This window comes from Panulirus ornatus, chromosome 11 (assembly GCF_036320965.1).
Source record: "Panulirus ornatus isolate Po-2019 chromosome 11, ASM3632096v1, whole genome shotgun sequence".
NCBI classification, from domain to species: domain Eukaryota; kingdom Metazoa; phylum Arthropoda; class Malacostraca; order Decapoda; family Palinuridae; genus Panulirus; species Panulirus ornatus.
In genome coordinates this window covers 65,064,587-65,081,689 of record NC_092234.1, presented here as the reverse complement: position 1 = coordinate 65,081,689, position 17,103 = coordinate 65,064,587, and the positions used below count along the sequence as shown (strand labels likewise).

Genomic DNA, 17,103 nt, shown 5'->3' with positions numbered 1-17,103 from the left:
TCCCGTGGTGTAGTGGTTAGTTTTCCTGATCATGACGCATTCACGGGCTGCCTAGGGTTAAGTGCATAGGTTCAAATCCTGGTTACGGCAGTCAGTCCACAGTCAACCCAGCTGTTCATCCACCCTTAGGGGTCAGTCAATGAAATGGGTATATAGTGTTAATGGGATGGCATTGATTAAGGCCTCAGCTGCCTGTGCCGTCACAGCCAACCTAAGAATAAGAAATTGAATATTTTGAACATGTGTTGTTGACTGGTTTGTAAGGATATTCATAGTATATATGGATCATGAAGTGCCTGAGGGTTGGTGGAATGTGTGCATAGTGCCATTGTACAAAGACAGAGGGGATAAAGGTGAGTGTTCAGGCTACAGAGGCATAAGTTTGTTCAGTATTCCTTGGAAATTGTATGGCAGCATATTAATTCGGAGGGTGAAGGCATGTACAGTGCACCAGATTGGGGAGGAGCAGTGTGGTTTCAGAAGTGTTAGAGGATGTGTGGATCAGGTGTTTGCTTTGAAGAATGTGTGTGAGAAATACTTAGAAAAACAGATGGATTTGCATGTAGCATTTATGGATCTGGAGATGGCATATGATAGGGTTGATAGAGATGTTTGTGGAAGTTCTTTAAGAGTACATGGTGTGGGAGGTAAGCTGCTAGAAGCGGTGAAAAGTTTTTACCTAGGATCTAAGGCATGTGTATGAGTAGGAAGAGAGGGGAGTGATTGGTTCCCAGTGAAGGTTGGGGTGCTGCAGGGGTGCATGATGTCCCCATGGTTGTTTAATTTGTTTATGGATGGGTTGGTTAGGGAGGTAAATGCAAGTGTTTTGGAGAGAGGGGTGAGTATGCAGTCTGTTGTGGATCAGAGGGCCTGGGAAGTTAGTCAGTTGTTGTTCACTGATGATACAGCTGTGGTGGCTGATTTGAGTGAGGAACTGCAGAAGCTGGTGACTGAGTTTGGGAAAGTATGTGAAAGAAGAAAGTGAAGAGTAGTTGTGAATAAGAGCAAGTAGGGTTGAGGGACAAGGTAATTGGGATGTAAGTTTGAATGGAGAAAATTTGGTGGAAGTGAAGTGTTTTAGATGTCTGGGAGTGGACTCGGCAACAAATGGAACCATGGAAGTGGAAGTGAGTCACAGGGTGGGGGAGCGGACGATGGTTCTGGGAGTGATGAAGGATGTGTGGAAGGAGAGAACATTATTTCAAAAAGAAAAAATCAGTATGTTTGAAGGAATATTAGTTCCAACAATATTATATGGTTGCAAGGCATTGGTTATAGATAGGGTTATATGGAGGAGGGTGGATATGTTGGAAATGAAATGTTTGCACTGAAGCAGAGGGTAGCGATGCTGTTTCCTGTGGGGTGGGGTAGTGCCAGGAATGGATGAAGGCAAGTAAGTATGAAAATGTACATGTGTTTATATGTGCATGTATGGGTGTTTATGTATATAAATGTGTATATGAGTGGATGGGCCATTCTTCATGTTTCCTGTTGGTAACTCTCTGATGTGGGAAATGGCAATTAAGCATGATAATGATGATAATGATAATATAAACCTGACAATTGATTTTACTCACCACATGCTGTCTTGTAATTGTAGTTTTTATTGTTTCTTAATGCTGAGAAATTATTCCCTTGACAGTCCCAATAATGAATTGGTCAGTGTTGACACCTCCCATGACACTCCATGGGCATTTTATTTCAACAGGCCTTTCAGTATATCTGTTGCTTTCAGTCACTGAATTTGTTCCATTCCGCCTGAACTAATCTCCAACCTGTCTCTTCCGTTTTCCCCGCATTTTTTTTTCCTAAAGCAGGATCTGACAAGCTTATGGTTTTGCCATTGTGCTACCAAAGGTCTAGGACTTTTGAATTAGGAAGCAAAAAGTTGTGCTGTTGGTTGAGTGCCAAAAAATCCAGGCAGCTGTGCTGTTAACATTGTGTATGCAATAGAGCAAACCATTGGTAAACATGATGCAGGTCCACTCTTGTTTTCTGTTAGCTGGCTGCATGCTCATTACACTGCATTTGCATGTGTGCAGTATTTTCAATAACAATTAAGTGAACAAAGGGATGTGCCTTTTGATTATTCACAAAGTTCCAGACTTGAACATTGAGAACAGAAAAAAATCCATGCATGAAGTTGATTGGAAGGTCATTAAGCTGCTGATAAGCTATAAGCAGATGATGGGAATGCCTTTTTTTTTCACATATCATCAGTAACCAGTGACATGTTAGTACACAGTGACATGTATACTGCAGTGCCTTCTTCTGTCTGTCTATATATTTGATGCCTGTTCCCTTTGGAAACTCCTCAAGGGATTGACCATGGCAAAAGAGCCTCCATGACTGTTGAACTCTTGTGCCACTTCTTAGCATTTAGTGTCTCACCCTCAATAGGCCACTGGCAGAGGGCAACTGTAGCATAGTGTTTCTAGAGGCTTCTGCTTAATGTTCCTATGAACTGCTTCTGCCTTATGTTCATGCCTACTGCTTCTACCTGATGCTCCCAGGTGATGCTCCTACCTATTATTTGTACCTAATGTTCCTGTGTAACTTTCCTACCTGCTGTTATTACCTATTGCTCCCACCATTTTGCCCAAAGGCAGGGCTAGTGCATAATGCTCACTGTGGGAAAATCAAGAGTTGCAAAGAATGAGCTGTGTGAGTTAAGTGTTGACAAGTGTTAAGTGTGACAAGGGGAGATCGTATGTTTGTAGACAGAATGCCAGTAGTCCATGTGTGAGTAACGCAGAAAGAAAAGACAACTACCTGGTTCAGAGGAGTGCTACTTGACTACTGCTTTACTGCTGGCTCACTACACAGCCATCATTAACCCTGCCAATACCTAGGCGGGTAGTATTGGTAATATTACACCTCCCTGATCGGTAGCTTCCTACCAACTTTCTTCATTCTTGAAAACATCGAGATCCTCATTATTAATAATAGGAAATCTCCCTCTTTGTAACAAGTGTGATGAAATATTGAGTAGATTTACACCATTTTTGTCAAATTGTTGCCACTTGAATCCTGATCTGATTGCATGTTGTCTTTTGTTTCGTAAGTGTCAGTTTGTTTTAAATTTAACCATCAGCTGTCCAGTGTTTGATGGACTCCCAGATAATACTGGCACAAGTTCTGTGTAGGAGTTTCAACAAGATTCAGAGCAAACTTTTGATATTGCCCAAATAGAAGATGCTGAACAACTACATGCTGTGTTAAGGCAGAATTTACTAAATAGTTGAAGCTGCATTAGCAGATATTTGGGACCTCATCAGTTAGCATTTGTTACAAGATTGGAGATATTTCTTTGAATGATTTTGTTTATAAATAAGAACAGAAAAAGTTTGCTTAGTAGATGTATGTACTACTTGAGCTTTCAGTTGGTATTTGTGTTTTGGATGGTTGTCTGTAGTCAGAAACACATGGAAGGCTCCTAATCCGGCTTGCTATAGGCTATTGTCAGAATTGAAACCTTTTATGAAGTTTTGCCTATCCTTTATGAAAAGGGACAGATATTAATTGCTGAAGCCAAACAGTTGGCAGTTGAACCTCTTGATATTTATATTATGCTGATATTGATAGTGGTGAGCAAATGATCTCATGCCTGATAACCATATTCTGAATAGATATGCCTTGTTATTTTTACAGGCTTTCTCTTTCTTAGCCACACTGATGAGTAGCCAGATAGATAGCTTATTTTTAGTTGCTGGGGTCAATTTTACATTAAACTATTTCCCACAAAGTACATTTGTCTACTTCCATAATTTCTTTCTCATCGCTGAAATGCAGTGGTTTTAGGATAGGTTCACTTTCTTATGGCCTGAAGAAATTGGGTGTCTGTATCATTTCTTCCTGTAAGACTCTGAATAAGATTTCTGTTGATTTTAAGGCTTTTAGTGGATTGGAATGCATTGGTAGTTACCTAGATCCCAGACAGCTGTAGTGATGGGAATGAAAATGATGATAATAGTTTTTTGGCCATGAACACAATCTTCATGAAACAGTGTGGATACAGATGTGTTGAATAGGGCATGACCCTTCACATCACTTGAGATTTATAAGAATCTTTGATTTTCTATATCATTTACATTTTGGGATATGCAGTTTGACTTGCAACTGTATATGTACCTCAATTTAATATGTACTTTGTCATTGTTATTTGAATTTTGTTGGAGGACCTGAAAAGAAAGAAGTTAGGTTAAATGGGCAAGGGTACTCTTAGTCGCCTCATATCTTATATTCTGCGGTACAGAAGAATTGTGATGAGAAATAAGGTAAAACATATTGAGAGACTAATTAAGACAAGTTTTGAAGGCTATTCATTTTATAGTATTAGGTTCATGACAGCACATCAGCGATTAACACAGATATACAATAGCAATGGTGTAGTCTCTTGCAGAGTGAAGAATATGTTCCTACAGGGCACAGGATGGTCTTGTATGTGATTATATCTGACAGAGAGGTTTTTATGTTCAGTACATTTAGTAGTGATGCATCTCCTGTGGTAGAATTGTGACTTCTGCTTACATTGGCACATTTAGGTGATCTAGTCTGTAAAGTCTCCAATACCTGAATTTTATTCCAAGGACCAAGCTGTTCCATTCATGTTATTTCAGACTCTGCTCCCATTCCCATTCTTTTCTTAAATCCTAATTCCAGCATAATTACATAGATTATCCTTTTTTTCTCATTATTCACCTATCTGGACTTAGGAAAACTATTAGGTTTGATATTAGAGTTGAAACAAGCACTTCATCATGCAAGGAGACTTTACTTCAATTCTTTGTTCTTCCACTGCTATCCATACTGATGATCCCTACCATTATTTATAAACTCATTGACAACAACAAAATTTTTTCCATTCAAACCATATTACACACTGGCTTTACATTTCTTATAGAACTGTAATGTTGCACTAACATTAATTGATAATTCATTCATAAAGTAGAACAGCATCCACAGTGATGTAGGTAAGCACTCCAATTCACTCTCATTTCACATAACTTCCCAGTCTTAAAAAAGATTAAGCTGTTGTCTTCACGCACATTCACATTTTTCTGCCTCATCAGATGTTTCTTCTAGAGTATTAAGAAATCCTGAAAATGAGTAAAAGTTTCAGCATATGCCATAGAGAGTCAAAACTTTCCTGAGTGCTATCTTGTTAACTTACTACATTTGGTTTTTAAAAAAGTATTCCTCTACCTAAGAACCTTGTTCTAAAACTTTTAATGCTTTGAGTACAATCTTTCATACTCCTACTCTAAACTTTTAAGTTAATTCATTGCTGTTTCATTTTTCAAGTCGTTTGTGCTCCCTGTACTTCTATAAGGTGGGACGATTACTTACATATTCCTGTCGTTAAGTACATGACCTCTTCCCGGCTGCTGGGCAAACTTGAAATCATTTTACCAGTTTAGCTCAATATCTGTCATTAGTAAACTTATGGCAACCATATTCCAAGACAAGATTATAAATCATATAGATTATCACCACTCGATAAATGATTCTCAGCATGTTTTTTGACAAAATTGATTGTGTTTGTCAAATCCACTTGATTTCTTTTATGATATACAAATCTACTTGATTTCTTTTATGATATAATCAACATATGTGATGAAAGTGACATGGATGTCATTTTAAATTTTTAGAAGGCACTGATAAAGTCCTGCATCAGAGATTATGATGAAAGTTAAGTCCCAAGGTGGAGATGGGGATGTACTTCAGTGGTTAGAAAACTAGTTAACTGTCTATAAACAAAGAATTGAGGGGAATATGCCAGAGTGTTGCAGAAGAGGGAAACTTTTTCTGTAACCATGGGGTAAATCCTGATTTTTCAGTCAGTGGGTATAAAGTTTATTCAGAAATATTTGAACTGTACAGTAAGAGGGTTAAGATTAAGAAACTAGTTTCTAGTGTGGTAGGTCAGATTGAGCAGTATTTCCTACTCAACTCTCATAAATGAGCCTCAACTGCCAGAGCTTTCTTGATAAGTCTATGAGAATGAATAAACCACATAATAGTTGCAAGTTGGAGAAAAAATAGGGAAATATTTGGAGGAATGAGAAAAGGAAGAAATATTACATTGGAATGATATGGCATGCCAGTAATAGTGAGTATGCATAAGGAAAAAGGGTTATTGTTTTTCCTGTGAAATACCCGATCTGATCATAGACCACTTGGAAGGAAATTCTGTTTTGACATTCCCATAGCTCACTCTTTATAAATAGATAGGGAGAACTCTCTCTCTCTCTCTCTCTCTCTCTCTCTCTCTCTCTCTCTCTCTCTCTCTCTCTCTCTCTCACCCAGCCTCGAAGCAAAATCTTGTCATAAGTAGGTAATTAGGTTGGTTTCTCTCTCTCTCTCTCTCTCTCTCTCTCTCTCTCTCTCTCTCTCTCTCTCTCTCTCTCTCTCTCTCCCTCCGGAAAAGCACGGATTTTTATCCTGTTGCATTTTATAGCAGTACATGTACATTGCACAGAAGTATATCACTAAGTTAAGAAAGAGATAAGCTTGATGAATTTTGGGTTTGAACTAGAATTACTTTTATAAGGTACAAGTCTATTCACTTATATGCAGATGCATTAGCCAAATGTAGCTCTTCAAGGGGATTTATGCTTTCATGGAGCAGTTAATTATACTTTACTTTTTTAAGGTTGCATGTTCTCTAATAGTGCAGTAAGTATTAATTTGGATTTTTCTCAGGAATGGATGTGGTATTTTGTATTGTCTTAGTACATTTGCAGAGGTGAACATAATTCCAGTTTTGCCCAAAAATTCATTAATTTACTTCAAATTAGAAGTTATTTGTAAATCTTTAAGATTGTTCTCCATGATATTACCTCATTCTCCTTACAACTGATATATTACTTGCTCAGTATGCTTTATTGGTGATGAGTGAAATAATTTATTTCATTTTAGATCAATTTATTTTAATTTGTGTAGTTTTTGGATAATATTCACATTTGCTTTTTATGTAGATATTTTGTGGTGACTGATTTATAATGCTTTTGAACTAATTTTATATACTCACCACATACTAATTTTCCCCTCTTCAAATGCATGACTGAAATTTGGGTCTTAGTATAATGGTATGATTAAGTAGATCATCATATGTGGAGAAAATGTGCATGAAAATTATGATAAGTTTATGTCATCATTTTTTATGTTGATTGGTTGACCTAATGAGAAAATGTTACTGACACTCTTCTGGGGCATCATCATTGAAACCTTTAGTAACCAGTTGAAAGTTGTGAAATAACCTCATAAAAGAGTCCTCTTTCCTCTTTAGGTCAGTTAGTTGACTATGAAGCTTGAGATGTTTGTTTACAAATATGTTGCTTTTTTATGTAGAGGACTTGATATATATGACTAAATTTGTCCTAGTTCTGTGTTCTTTAATCATATAGATAGAACAGATTTGTGTTACAGTCTTTGTTTCTTTTGAATATCTCTGTCATAAGTTTTATAAATTTTAGGATTGTGAATCTGGGTGGGTAAGTGTATATTTGAAAGACCGGGACAGCCAAGATGTGTGAATGTATGTGTTTCAATAAGTGTTCAGTAATGTTCAGTTGAATCATCCTTGGCAATTGCAAGTCATGCTTCATTCAGTGCTAACCAGTGGTCACACCCCACTCAGGCTCATATCAGGAGCATTTGTTTGTGTAGCTGCCATACATTAACATTAGGTCATCATTAAGTCCCATACCATTTTGCAGATCAAAATAGATTTCTTGATTTATTTGGCAGTATTTGAATATGATATCCTTAACATCAGATGTTTTCAACCAAAAAGCTGCAATAGCTTTGGTAATCTTGAGAGATGGTAGACAACTGCTCCATCATTGTTTGTCAGAGCCTGATTATGAGGTAGGTTCATGGAAGTTTATTATGTCTGTGATATTATATCTGTAACTAAAGAATATCACACTTCCCCATATTCAAAACAGGATGGTGCATGCACTCATGCAAGGCCACCCCTGAATGTCTTGGCCTTCAACCATCTTGATATATTCAGTTTCTGAAGACCCATCTGTAATAACTTGTAGGTTTTTTGAAGGATTGGGCAATTTACATTGAATGCCAGATAGGAAGCACGTAAAGAGTAAAAGGTTGGTTAAGGGAAAGAAAAATGGAAAGAAGTAAACAAGCTTGTAAAATTTGATACCTTCACTTTTTTCACTGAACACTGTGTGAGAGATAATATTAAGTAATGAAAAAAAAATCTCCATGGTTATGTTATTAGGATTAACTGTAATGTGATTGTCTAACCTTTGCCTTACCATACTTCCTGCCCCAGGAGTCCCTTCTATGGGGCTTCTGCAGCATTCAGGAAGCTGGCCACATTCTTTGGGTGGAACTGTAGTCGTGAAGTATGATGTGTGTGTGTGTGTGTGTATATGAGGAGAGTGCAGGTCAATTGAGAAGTATGATGTGTGTGTATGTGTATGAGGAGAATGCTGGTCAATTGAGCTGTGTTAAGTATCATCTGTTTGGTTGTGGGATCATGGGCTTGAGAGGTTAGAGATATACCACTCAACGTGATGAAAATTGCTTATATGTGCTATGCGCCCTTTACATTATGTTGCCAGGCATATGAGGTATGCCATATGTATCGTCAGACATATGTAGTAAGATGTGTGGTACCTTTAGAAGTGTTTTTGTCATAAGCATATATACTAACTAAAAAGTTTTTATCACTATTACCTGTAATTTTTGGTAGGCTGATTAGAGATGAGTGATATATGTCTTCCATATTAGCTACCAGAAAGCACTATCCTATTTAGACATGGGAGAAGCATAAGACCAAATTGGAGGTAGAAGGATGGATTAAAAAAGATTTATTAGAGCGATCAGGGCCTGAACGTACAGGAGGGTGAGAGGTGTGCAAGGATTAGAGTGAATTGGAACGATGTATACTGGGGTTGAAATGCTGTCAGTGGACTGATCTAGGGCATGTGAAATGCCTGGGATAAACCAGGATGTGGGTGGGGAGCAGTGGTTTTGGTGCATTACACATGCCAGCTAGAGACTGAGTGTGAGTGAATGTGGTCTTTTTTGTCTGTTTTCCTGGTGCTACCTCATTGACATGGGATGGCGATGCTGTTTCCAGTGGGGTGGGATGGCGCCGGGAATGGATGAAGGCAAGCAAATATGAATATGTACATGTGTGTATAAATATATGTCTGTGTATGTATATGTGTATATGTTGATGTGTGTGTATGGGCGTTTATGTGTGTATATGAGTAGATGGGCCATTCTTCATCTGTTTCCTGGCGCTACCTCACTGACATAGGAAATGACGATCAAGTATAATAATAACAAAATGAAAAAAAAATTCATACTATTCGCCATTTCCCGCATTCGCTAGTAGCGTTAAGAACAGAGGACTGACCCTTTGAGGGAAAATCTTCACTTGGCTCCCTTCCCTGGTCCTTCTTTTGGAAAATTAAAAACGAGAGGGGAGGATTTCTAGACCCCCTCCCTCTCCTTTTAGTCGCCTTCTGCGACACACAGGGAATACATGGGAAGTATTCTTTCTCCCCTATCACCAGGGATAAAGATGAAATATATATATATATACTTTTTTGTACATATTTCCCATTTCCTACATTAGCAAGGTAGCGTTAAGAACAGAGAACTAAGCCTTATAGGGAATATCCTCACTTGGCCTCCTTCTCTGTTCCTTCTTTTGGAAAAATGAAAACAGGAGGGGAGATTTCCAGCCCCCCCGCTCCCTTCGCTTTTAGTCACGTTCTACGACACACAGGGAATACGTAGGAAGTATATATATATTTATTTATTTATATTCATTATACTTTGTCGCCGTCTCCCGCATTAGCGGGGTAGCGCAAGGAAACAGATGAAAGAATGGCCCAACCCACCTACATACACATGTATATACATACACATCTCCATGTATATACGTACACATACACGTCTCCTGTGTCTCCTGTGGCGCAAGGAAACAGACGAAAGAATGGCTCACATACACATGTGTATACATACACGTCCACACATGCACATATACATACTTATACATTTCACCGTATACATATGTATACATACACAGACATATACATATATACACATGTACATAATTCATACTTGCTGCCTTTATTCATTCCCGTCTCCACCCTGCCACACATGAAATGACGAACCCCTCCCCCCGCATGCACGTGAGGTAGCACTAGGAAAAGACAACAAAGGCCACATTCGTTCACACTCAGTCTCTAGCTGTCATGTATAATGCACTGAAACCACAGCTCCCTTTTCACATCCAGGCCCCGCAAAACTTTCCATGGTTTACCCCAGACTCTTCACATACCCTGGGTCAATCCAATGACAGCACGTTGACCTTTGTATACTACATTGTTCCAATTCACTCTACTCCTTGTACGCCTTTCACCCTCTTGCATGTTCAGGCCCCTGATCACTCAGAATCTTTTTCACTCCATCTTTCCACCTCCTAATTTGGTCTCCCACTTCTCCTCGTTCCCTCCACCTCTAACACATATATCCTCTTTGTCAATCTTTCCTCACTCATTCTCTCTCTGTGACCAAACCATTTCAAAACACCCTCTTCTGCTCTCTCAACCACACTCGTTTTATTACCACACATCTCCCTTACCCTTTCATTACTCACTCGATCAAACCATCTCACACTACATATTGTCCTTAAACATCTCATTTCCAACATCCACCCTCCTCCGCACAACTCTATCTATAGCCCACGCCTCGCAACCTTATAACATTGTTGGTAACATTATTCCTTCAAACATACGCATTTTTGCTTTCCGAGATAATGTTCTCGACTTCCACACATTTTTCAATGCCCCCAGAACTTTTGCCCCCTCCCCCACCCTATGACTCACTTCCGCTTCCATGGTTCCATCTGCTGTCAAATCCACTCCCAGATATCTAAAACACTTCACTTCCTCCAGTTTTTCTCCATTCAAACTTACCTCCCAATTGACTTGTCCCTCAACTCTACTGTACCTAATAACCTTGCTCTTATTCACATTTACTCTAAGCTTTCTTCTTTCACACACTTTACCAAACTTAGTCACCAGCTTCTGCAGCTTTTCACCCAAATCAGCCATCAGCGCTGTATCATCAGCGAACAACAACTGACTCACTTCCCAAGCTCTCTCATCCACAACAGACTGCATACTTGCCCCTCTTTCCAAAACTCTTGCATTCACCTCCATAGCAATCCCATCCATAAACAAATTAAACAACCATGGAGACATCACGCACTCCTGCCGCAAACCGACATTCACTGAGAACCAATCACTTTCCTCTCTTCCTACACGTACACATGCCTTACATCCTCGATAAAAACTTTTCACTGCTTCTAACAACTTGCCTCCCACACCATACATTCTTGATACCTTCCAAAGAGCATCTCTATCAACTGTATCATATGCCTTATTCAGATCCATAAATGCTACATACAAATCCATTTGCCTTTCTAAGTATTTCTCACATACATCCTTCAAAGCAAACACCTGATCCACACATCCTCTGCCACTTCTGAAACCACACTGCTCTTCCCAAATCTGATGCTCTGTACTTGCCTTCACCCTCTCAATCAATATCCTCCTGTATAATTTGCCAGGAATACTCAACAAACTTACACCTCTGTAATTTGAGCACTCACCTTTATCCCCTTTGCCTTTGTACATTGGCACTATGCATGCATTTTGCCGATCCTCAGGCATCTCACCATGAGTCATACATTGAATATCCTTACCAACCAGTCAACAACACAGTCACCCCCTTTTTTAATAAATTCCACTGCAATACCATCCAAACCCGCTGCCTTGCCATTATGGTATACCAGGGTTGACATGCTGTCAGTGGATTGAACTAGGGCATGTGAAGCGTCTGGGGTAAGCCATGGAAAGTTATGTGGGGCCTGGATGGGGAAAGGGAGCTGTGGTTTCAGGTGCATTACACATAACAGCTAGAGGCTGTGTGTGAGTAAATGTGGCCTTTGTTGTTTTTTCCTATCCCTACCTCATGCATTCGAGGGGGATGGGAGATGCTGTTTCATGTGTGGAGGGGTGGCAACGAGAATAGATTAAGGCAGCAGGTATGAGTATGTACATGTGTATATATGTATATGTCTGTGTATGTATACGGTATGTATACATTGAAATGTATAGGTATGTATATGTGCAGTTGTGGGTGTTTATGTACATACATGATTATGTAGGTGGGTTGGACCATTCTTTCATCAGTCTCCTTGCACTCCCTCACTTATGCGGGAGACCAACTAAGTATAATAGATTGATAAAAGATTATTATCCCTGGGGACGGGCGAAAGAATACTTCCCACATTTCCCTGTGTGTTATAGAAGGTGACTAAAAGGGGAGAGAACGGGGGGCTGGAAATCCTCCCCTTCCATTTTAATTCTCCAAAAGAAGGAACAGAGAAAGGGGCCAAGCGAAGATATTTCCTCTAAGGCTTAGTCTTCTGTTCTTAATGCTACCTTGCTGATGTGGGAAATGGCGAATATGTATAATGATAATGAATATATACATATACTCATTTCTTTCCCTGTAAAGTGGATACATATAATGTGACGGCTACATAAAGGTTTAAGGAAAAATATTTAGGGAGAAGTAAATGGGTTTTAGAAGAATGGATGAATTTATTTGAGGGCCGTAGGTCGGTAGGTATTTGTAAGAATAAAGGAATGTATAGAGAAGAGTTTAGAATTCTAATGTCATGTTTAAAGGGCTGAGTATCAGTTCAATGCATGAATAATATCTGTTCATCATTATATGACTTTTAAATGACTCAATCAAGATTTTTTTTTTTTCTTAGACAGTGATAATAACACCTGGAGACATTCATAGTTTATATGGTTTTAAGAAGAATTTTAGAATGTTGACAAGATTCTGTATTTTCAGGACTGTCCAAAGAGCCCATGCCATGCAAATGATTACTCCTGCGCAGGAGGATTTCAATGCATTCGCCGTGATTGGTTGTGTGATGGCGACATGGATTGTCCTTCAGGTGATGATGAGAGTGAGGAGAATTGCCATGCTCAGTGTCCAGAAGATTCTTTCATGTGTGGTGATGAGTCATGCATATCTGAACAACTACGATGTAATGGCTTCCCAGAGTGCTCTGATAAATCAGATGAAGTTAACTGTGGTATGTTTTTCTAGTTTTTAATATTCTTTTATAACGCTGAAGGCAGTTTAGAGGATACTGTTTGCTTTTTGCATTACACATGACAGCTAGAGAAAGGATGCAAGTGGATGTGGCATTCTTTGTCTGTTCCTGGTGTTACCTCACTAACGTGGGAAACAGCAATCAAGTATGAAAAAATTTCAAAAGAAAAGTCGAGCCTTCTTGAGAGTTTTCATATCATTCATTACTTGTGATGATATCAGTCCGTGTAAGGTATCTCTTGCTTATTGTAAAAATTGAGATCATATAGGGCTGACAGTGAGATTGCTAGCAAAAGATCAAAGGAAAAAGAAATAATGAAAAGTTAGCATAGCTGAAAAATGTAGCATAGTAAGAAAGGATATGGTTGTAGTGATAGCTAACATGACTGTTAGGTTTGAAATGGAATTTAGTGAAAATGATACTCTTTTTAATTCATACTTGTGTATGGTAGAGCCAGTGTTAGACATTAGGCCTTTTTCAATAATGTAATGATGGACATCACGATGAGAAACTTTGTGTGCAACTTGAGAATGCAGAGGTGTATCACTGGAATTTTTCTTTTCATCTGATTGTGATTACTGTTTTTTGGAAAATACTTGTGGAATGATAAGGGGGCTCTAGAAAATAGATGTGAGATTGTAAGAGGAGGGGAAGATTCAGGGAAAGAAATTTGATACAGTTATTGAATATAAGGCGTATATAGTAGCTGCTTTATGTCTCACCCCTGAAAGTTATAGGTATTAGATGTAAGGCTTATACAGTAGCTATTTTATGTCTTACCCATGAATGTTATTTTTTGTATTTTGATTTTCCCTCCCATTTTCCCCATTCTGTCCTTTAATGTCATGAGCTCTCTAAAGTACTCTTTCCATCAGTTCAGCCACCTGATATAATCAAAAGTCTTCCTCCAGCATCCCATATACTTTCACGTATACCAGTTTTTCCCCTCGCTTCTTCTTACGCTTCTATCCAACACGGTTTCATTTTCTCCTCAAACTTTTCATTTAACCTTTCTTCAAAGTTTTCATCAGCTTTTTCTGTTCCTTCTCTTAATGTCATCTTCACTCTTTAGTTACTCTACTCTTTCTCCTGTTTCATCCCATCCTTAATTTTTCCTGGGAAATTATTCAGAAATTTTATTTATGCATCTTTTTTTATAATAGCTTAATTTCCTTTTCATTCCACCACACAGTACCCACTTCTCTTTTTCTGTTTTGCGTTTTCCCTACATACATGCTATACTTCATTCATTATACTCTTGTAGAAAAGATATTTCTTATCTCTCACATCATCCTCATTGTCTTCACTCTCAGCGAGTTTTCCTCTTACCTTTTTTGTTACTCCGAATTTGTTTAATGTTCAATTAGTCTCTCTACTTTTTTACCCTCATCCCATTCATGTTTTAACCCTCTAGATATATGTACACACCTTATCTTGATCATCTTTGTTATCACACTGTCAAATAATGATACAAGTTCAACAACATTTCCCATTTTGCTTTTGTGCCCAACTCTTCCTTTTTGATTCTTCTTTTACTTCATAGTTTGTTAATTCCTTCTGCTTATTCCATATTTCTTCTGTTCTTCATGTCTGTCTTTGAATCAGTTTATGTGAAAGATACATATTTATTGGGATCATAACTCTTTTTATTTCAATTGTAGTCTGGAAACTCACTGTTGCCATTCACTTGTCATCGTCACCATACTCTCACAGTATCACTTGAGGGATTTGAAGTGCTTTAGATATTTGGAAGTGAATTTGGTAGCAGATAGAATCATGGGAGTTAAAGTGATATATAGGATGGGGAAGGGGTAAAGGTCCTGGTTGCACTAAGGAACGTATGGAGAGGTCAGTTATTTTTTTTCTTCTCTATCTTTAAAGACATTCATAGGCAAAGCATTTCAATGAGAGTGTGGGCGAAGGGCACCCTGTCTTAGGGTAGGCAGAGGCAAGTATAGAGCATATATACATGGGTAAAATACATCGACATAGAAGGATGACAGGTGGGCCTGAGTAGGGCTCAAGGAACCAAAAGGCTCCTCCCTCCCATCAGGGAGGAGGGAGGTCTAGGGTACATCAGATACATGTTATATAGTTACAGGATAGTAGTTGATGCTCACAGCACCATAGGTAACAATATCTGTGTAATACAGAGAAAGTTTGAAATATTTCATATGTAAACAACACATGTTGTTAACATAGCAGTTTGAGAGGTCAAAGGTGCATTAAATGTTGGGCATACAGTTACAGAATATACTGGCCCGGGCATGCTGTTAACATTCACAGTAATACAAAGAGGGTGAAGGAACAGTACACACTGGACTTTGTAATTACAGAATGTGCTTGTACTGGGCATGATTACGCAGGTATTTTTATAGCTTAGAGCAAGAATTTTGGGCATGGTGTCAGAATGTCTTCAGGGATATTACTATATATAGAGTAGTCACAAACCAGTTGAGTGAGTAAGCCTTGAGGTTTAAAATCACTTATTTTCGGACATTCGTTAATATAGTGGAATAATGGGTCATTTATCTGGGGGGGGCGAAGATGGGCATGTTTGAAGGTATAGTAATCGCAGTGATACTGTGTGGATGTGATGCTTTGGCTCTAGGTAGAAATATATGGAAGTGGGTGAATGTGCTGGAAATGAAATGTTTGAGGATATTATGTGGTGTGAGGAGGGATGATCGAGTAAGTAATGATAGGCAAGATGAAAGCATGATGATAAGAAGAAAGTGGTCGACAGAGATAAAGGTGTACTGAAATGGTTTGGAAATATGGAGATGATAAGTGAGGAGGGGTTCATAGGTAGGATATATATGCCCAAAAATGAAGGGGACGAAAAGGAGGGGAACACTGAGTTGAAGATTGAAGGACACAATGGAAAAATTATTGAGTTCTCAGGGCTTGAACATACTGGAGGGTGTAAGACGTGTGGAGGATAGAGTGAATTGGAGCAATATGTTATACAAGAGGCATCATGTGGTCAAAGTACTAAAGCAGGGCACACAGAGCAGTCAGGTGGAAACCACAGGAAGGCCTCTGGTGCCTGGATGTAGATAGTGTGCTTATGTCTCGGTGCACTTGCACATGAGAACTAGAAGTGGATATGAGCGAATGAGGCGATATCTTCCTCGCTTCCTGGAAGCTGCCTCGTTAGTGTGGGAACAATGAACAAGTATGAAGAAGAAGAATTGTAATAATGATGATAGTACAATACACAAGGGGAGTAATGCATTATGAGGCCCCATATCTTGCAGTTTCTTTAGTGTTGCACAATGTTTATACTTATTTATGTTGACATAAACAGTTTCATAACTTATTCCACTTATCCACTACTATTCTTCATTACTGGAGATGTCTGTATTTTGTAAAGTTGAACCTAGCAGTTTTACAATCTTGTTTATGAAATGCTGAAAATAAAAAGAAAGTATAGTGGTTCCAACAATGTTATATGGTAGCGAGGCGTGGGCTATAGATAGAGTTGTGCGGAGGAAGGTGGATGTGCTTGAAATGAGATGTTTGAGGACAACATGAGGTGTGAGGTGGTTTGATCGAGTAAGTAATAATAGGGTAAGAGAGATGTGTGGTAATAAAAAGAGTGTGGTTGAGAGAGCAGAAGAGGATGTTTTGAAATGGTTTGGTCACATGGAGAGAATGAGTGAGGAAAGATTGACCAAGAGGTGGAGGGAACGAGGAGAAGTGGGAGACCAAATTGGAGGTGGAAAGATGGAGTGAAAAAGATTTTGAGGGATCGGGGCCTGAACATGCAGGAGGGTGAAAGGCGTGCAAGGATAGAGTGAATTGGAATGATGTGGTATACCGGGGTCGAAGTGCTGTCAATGGATTGAACCAGGGCATGTGAAGCATGTAGGGTAAACCATGGAAAGTTCTGTGGGGCTTGGATGTGG

At 38.9% G+C, this 17,103-nt stretch overlaps 1 protein-coding gene across 5 annotated transcripts in view; it reads left to right on the top strand.

The window, feature by feature from the left end:
* Positions 1 to 17,103, top strand: part of LOC139751618 (low-density lipoprotein receptor-like) — a 506,290-nt gene that overhangs the window by 327,055 nt on the left and 162,132 nt on the right. For all 5 annotated transcript variants that reach the window (XM_071667236.1, XM_071667235.1, XM_071667239.1 and 2 more), the window contains exon 6: positions 12,925 to 13,171. In XM_071667236.1, coding sequence (XP_071523337.1) covers positions 12,925 to 13,171 — 247 coding nt within the window. The remainder of the gene's footprint in view (positions 1 to 12,924; positions 13,172 to 17,103) is intronic.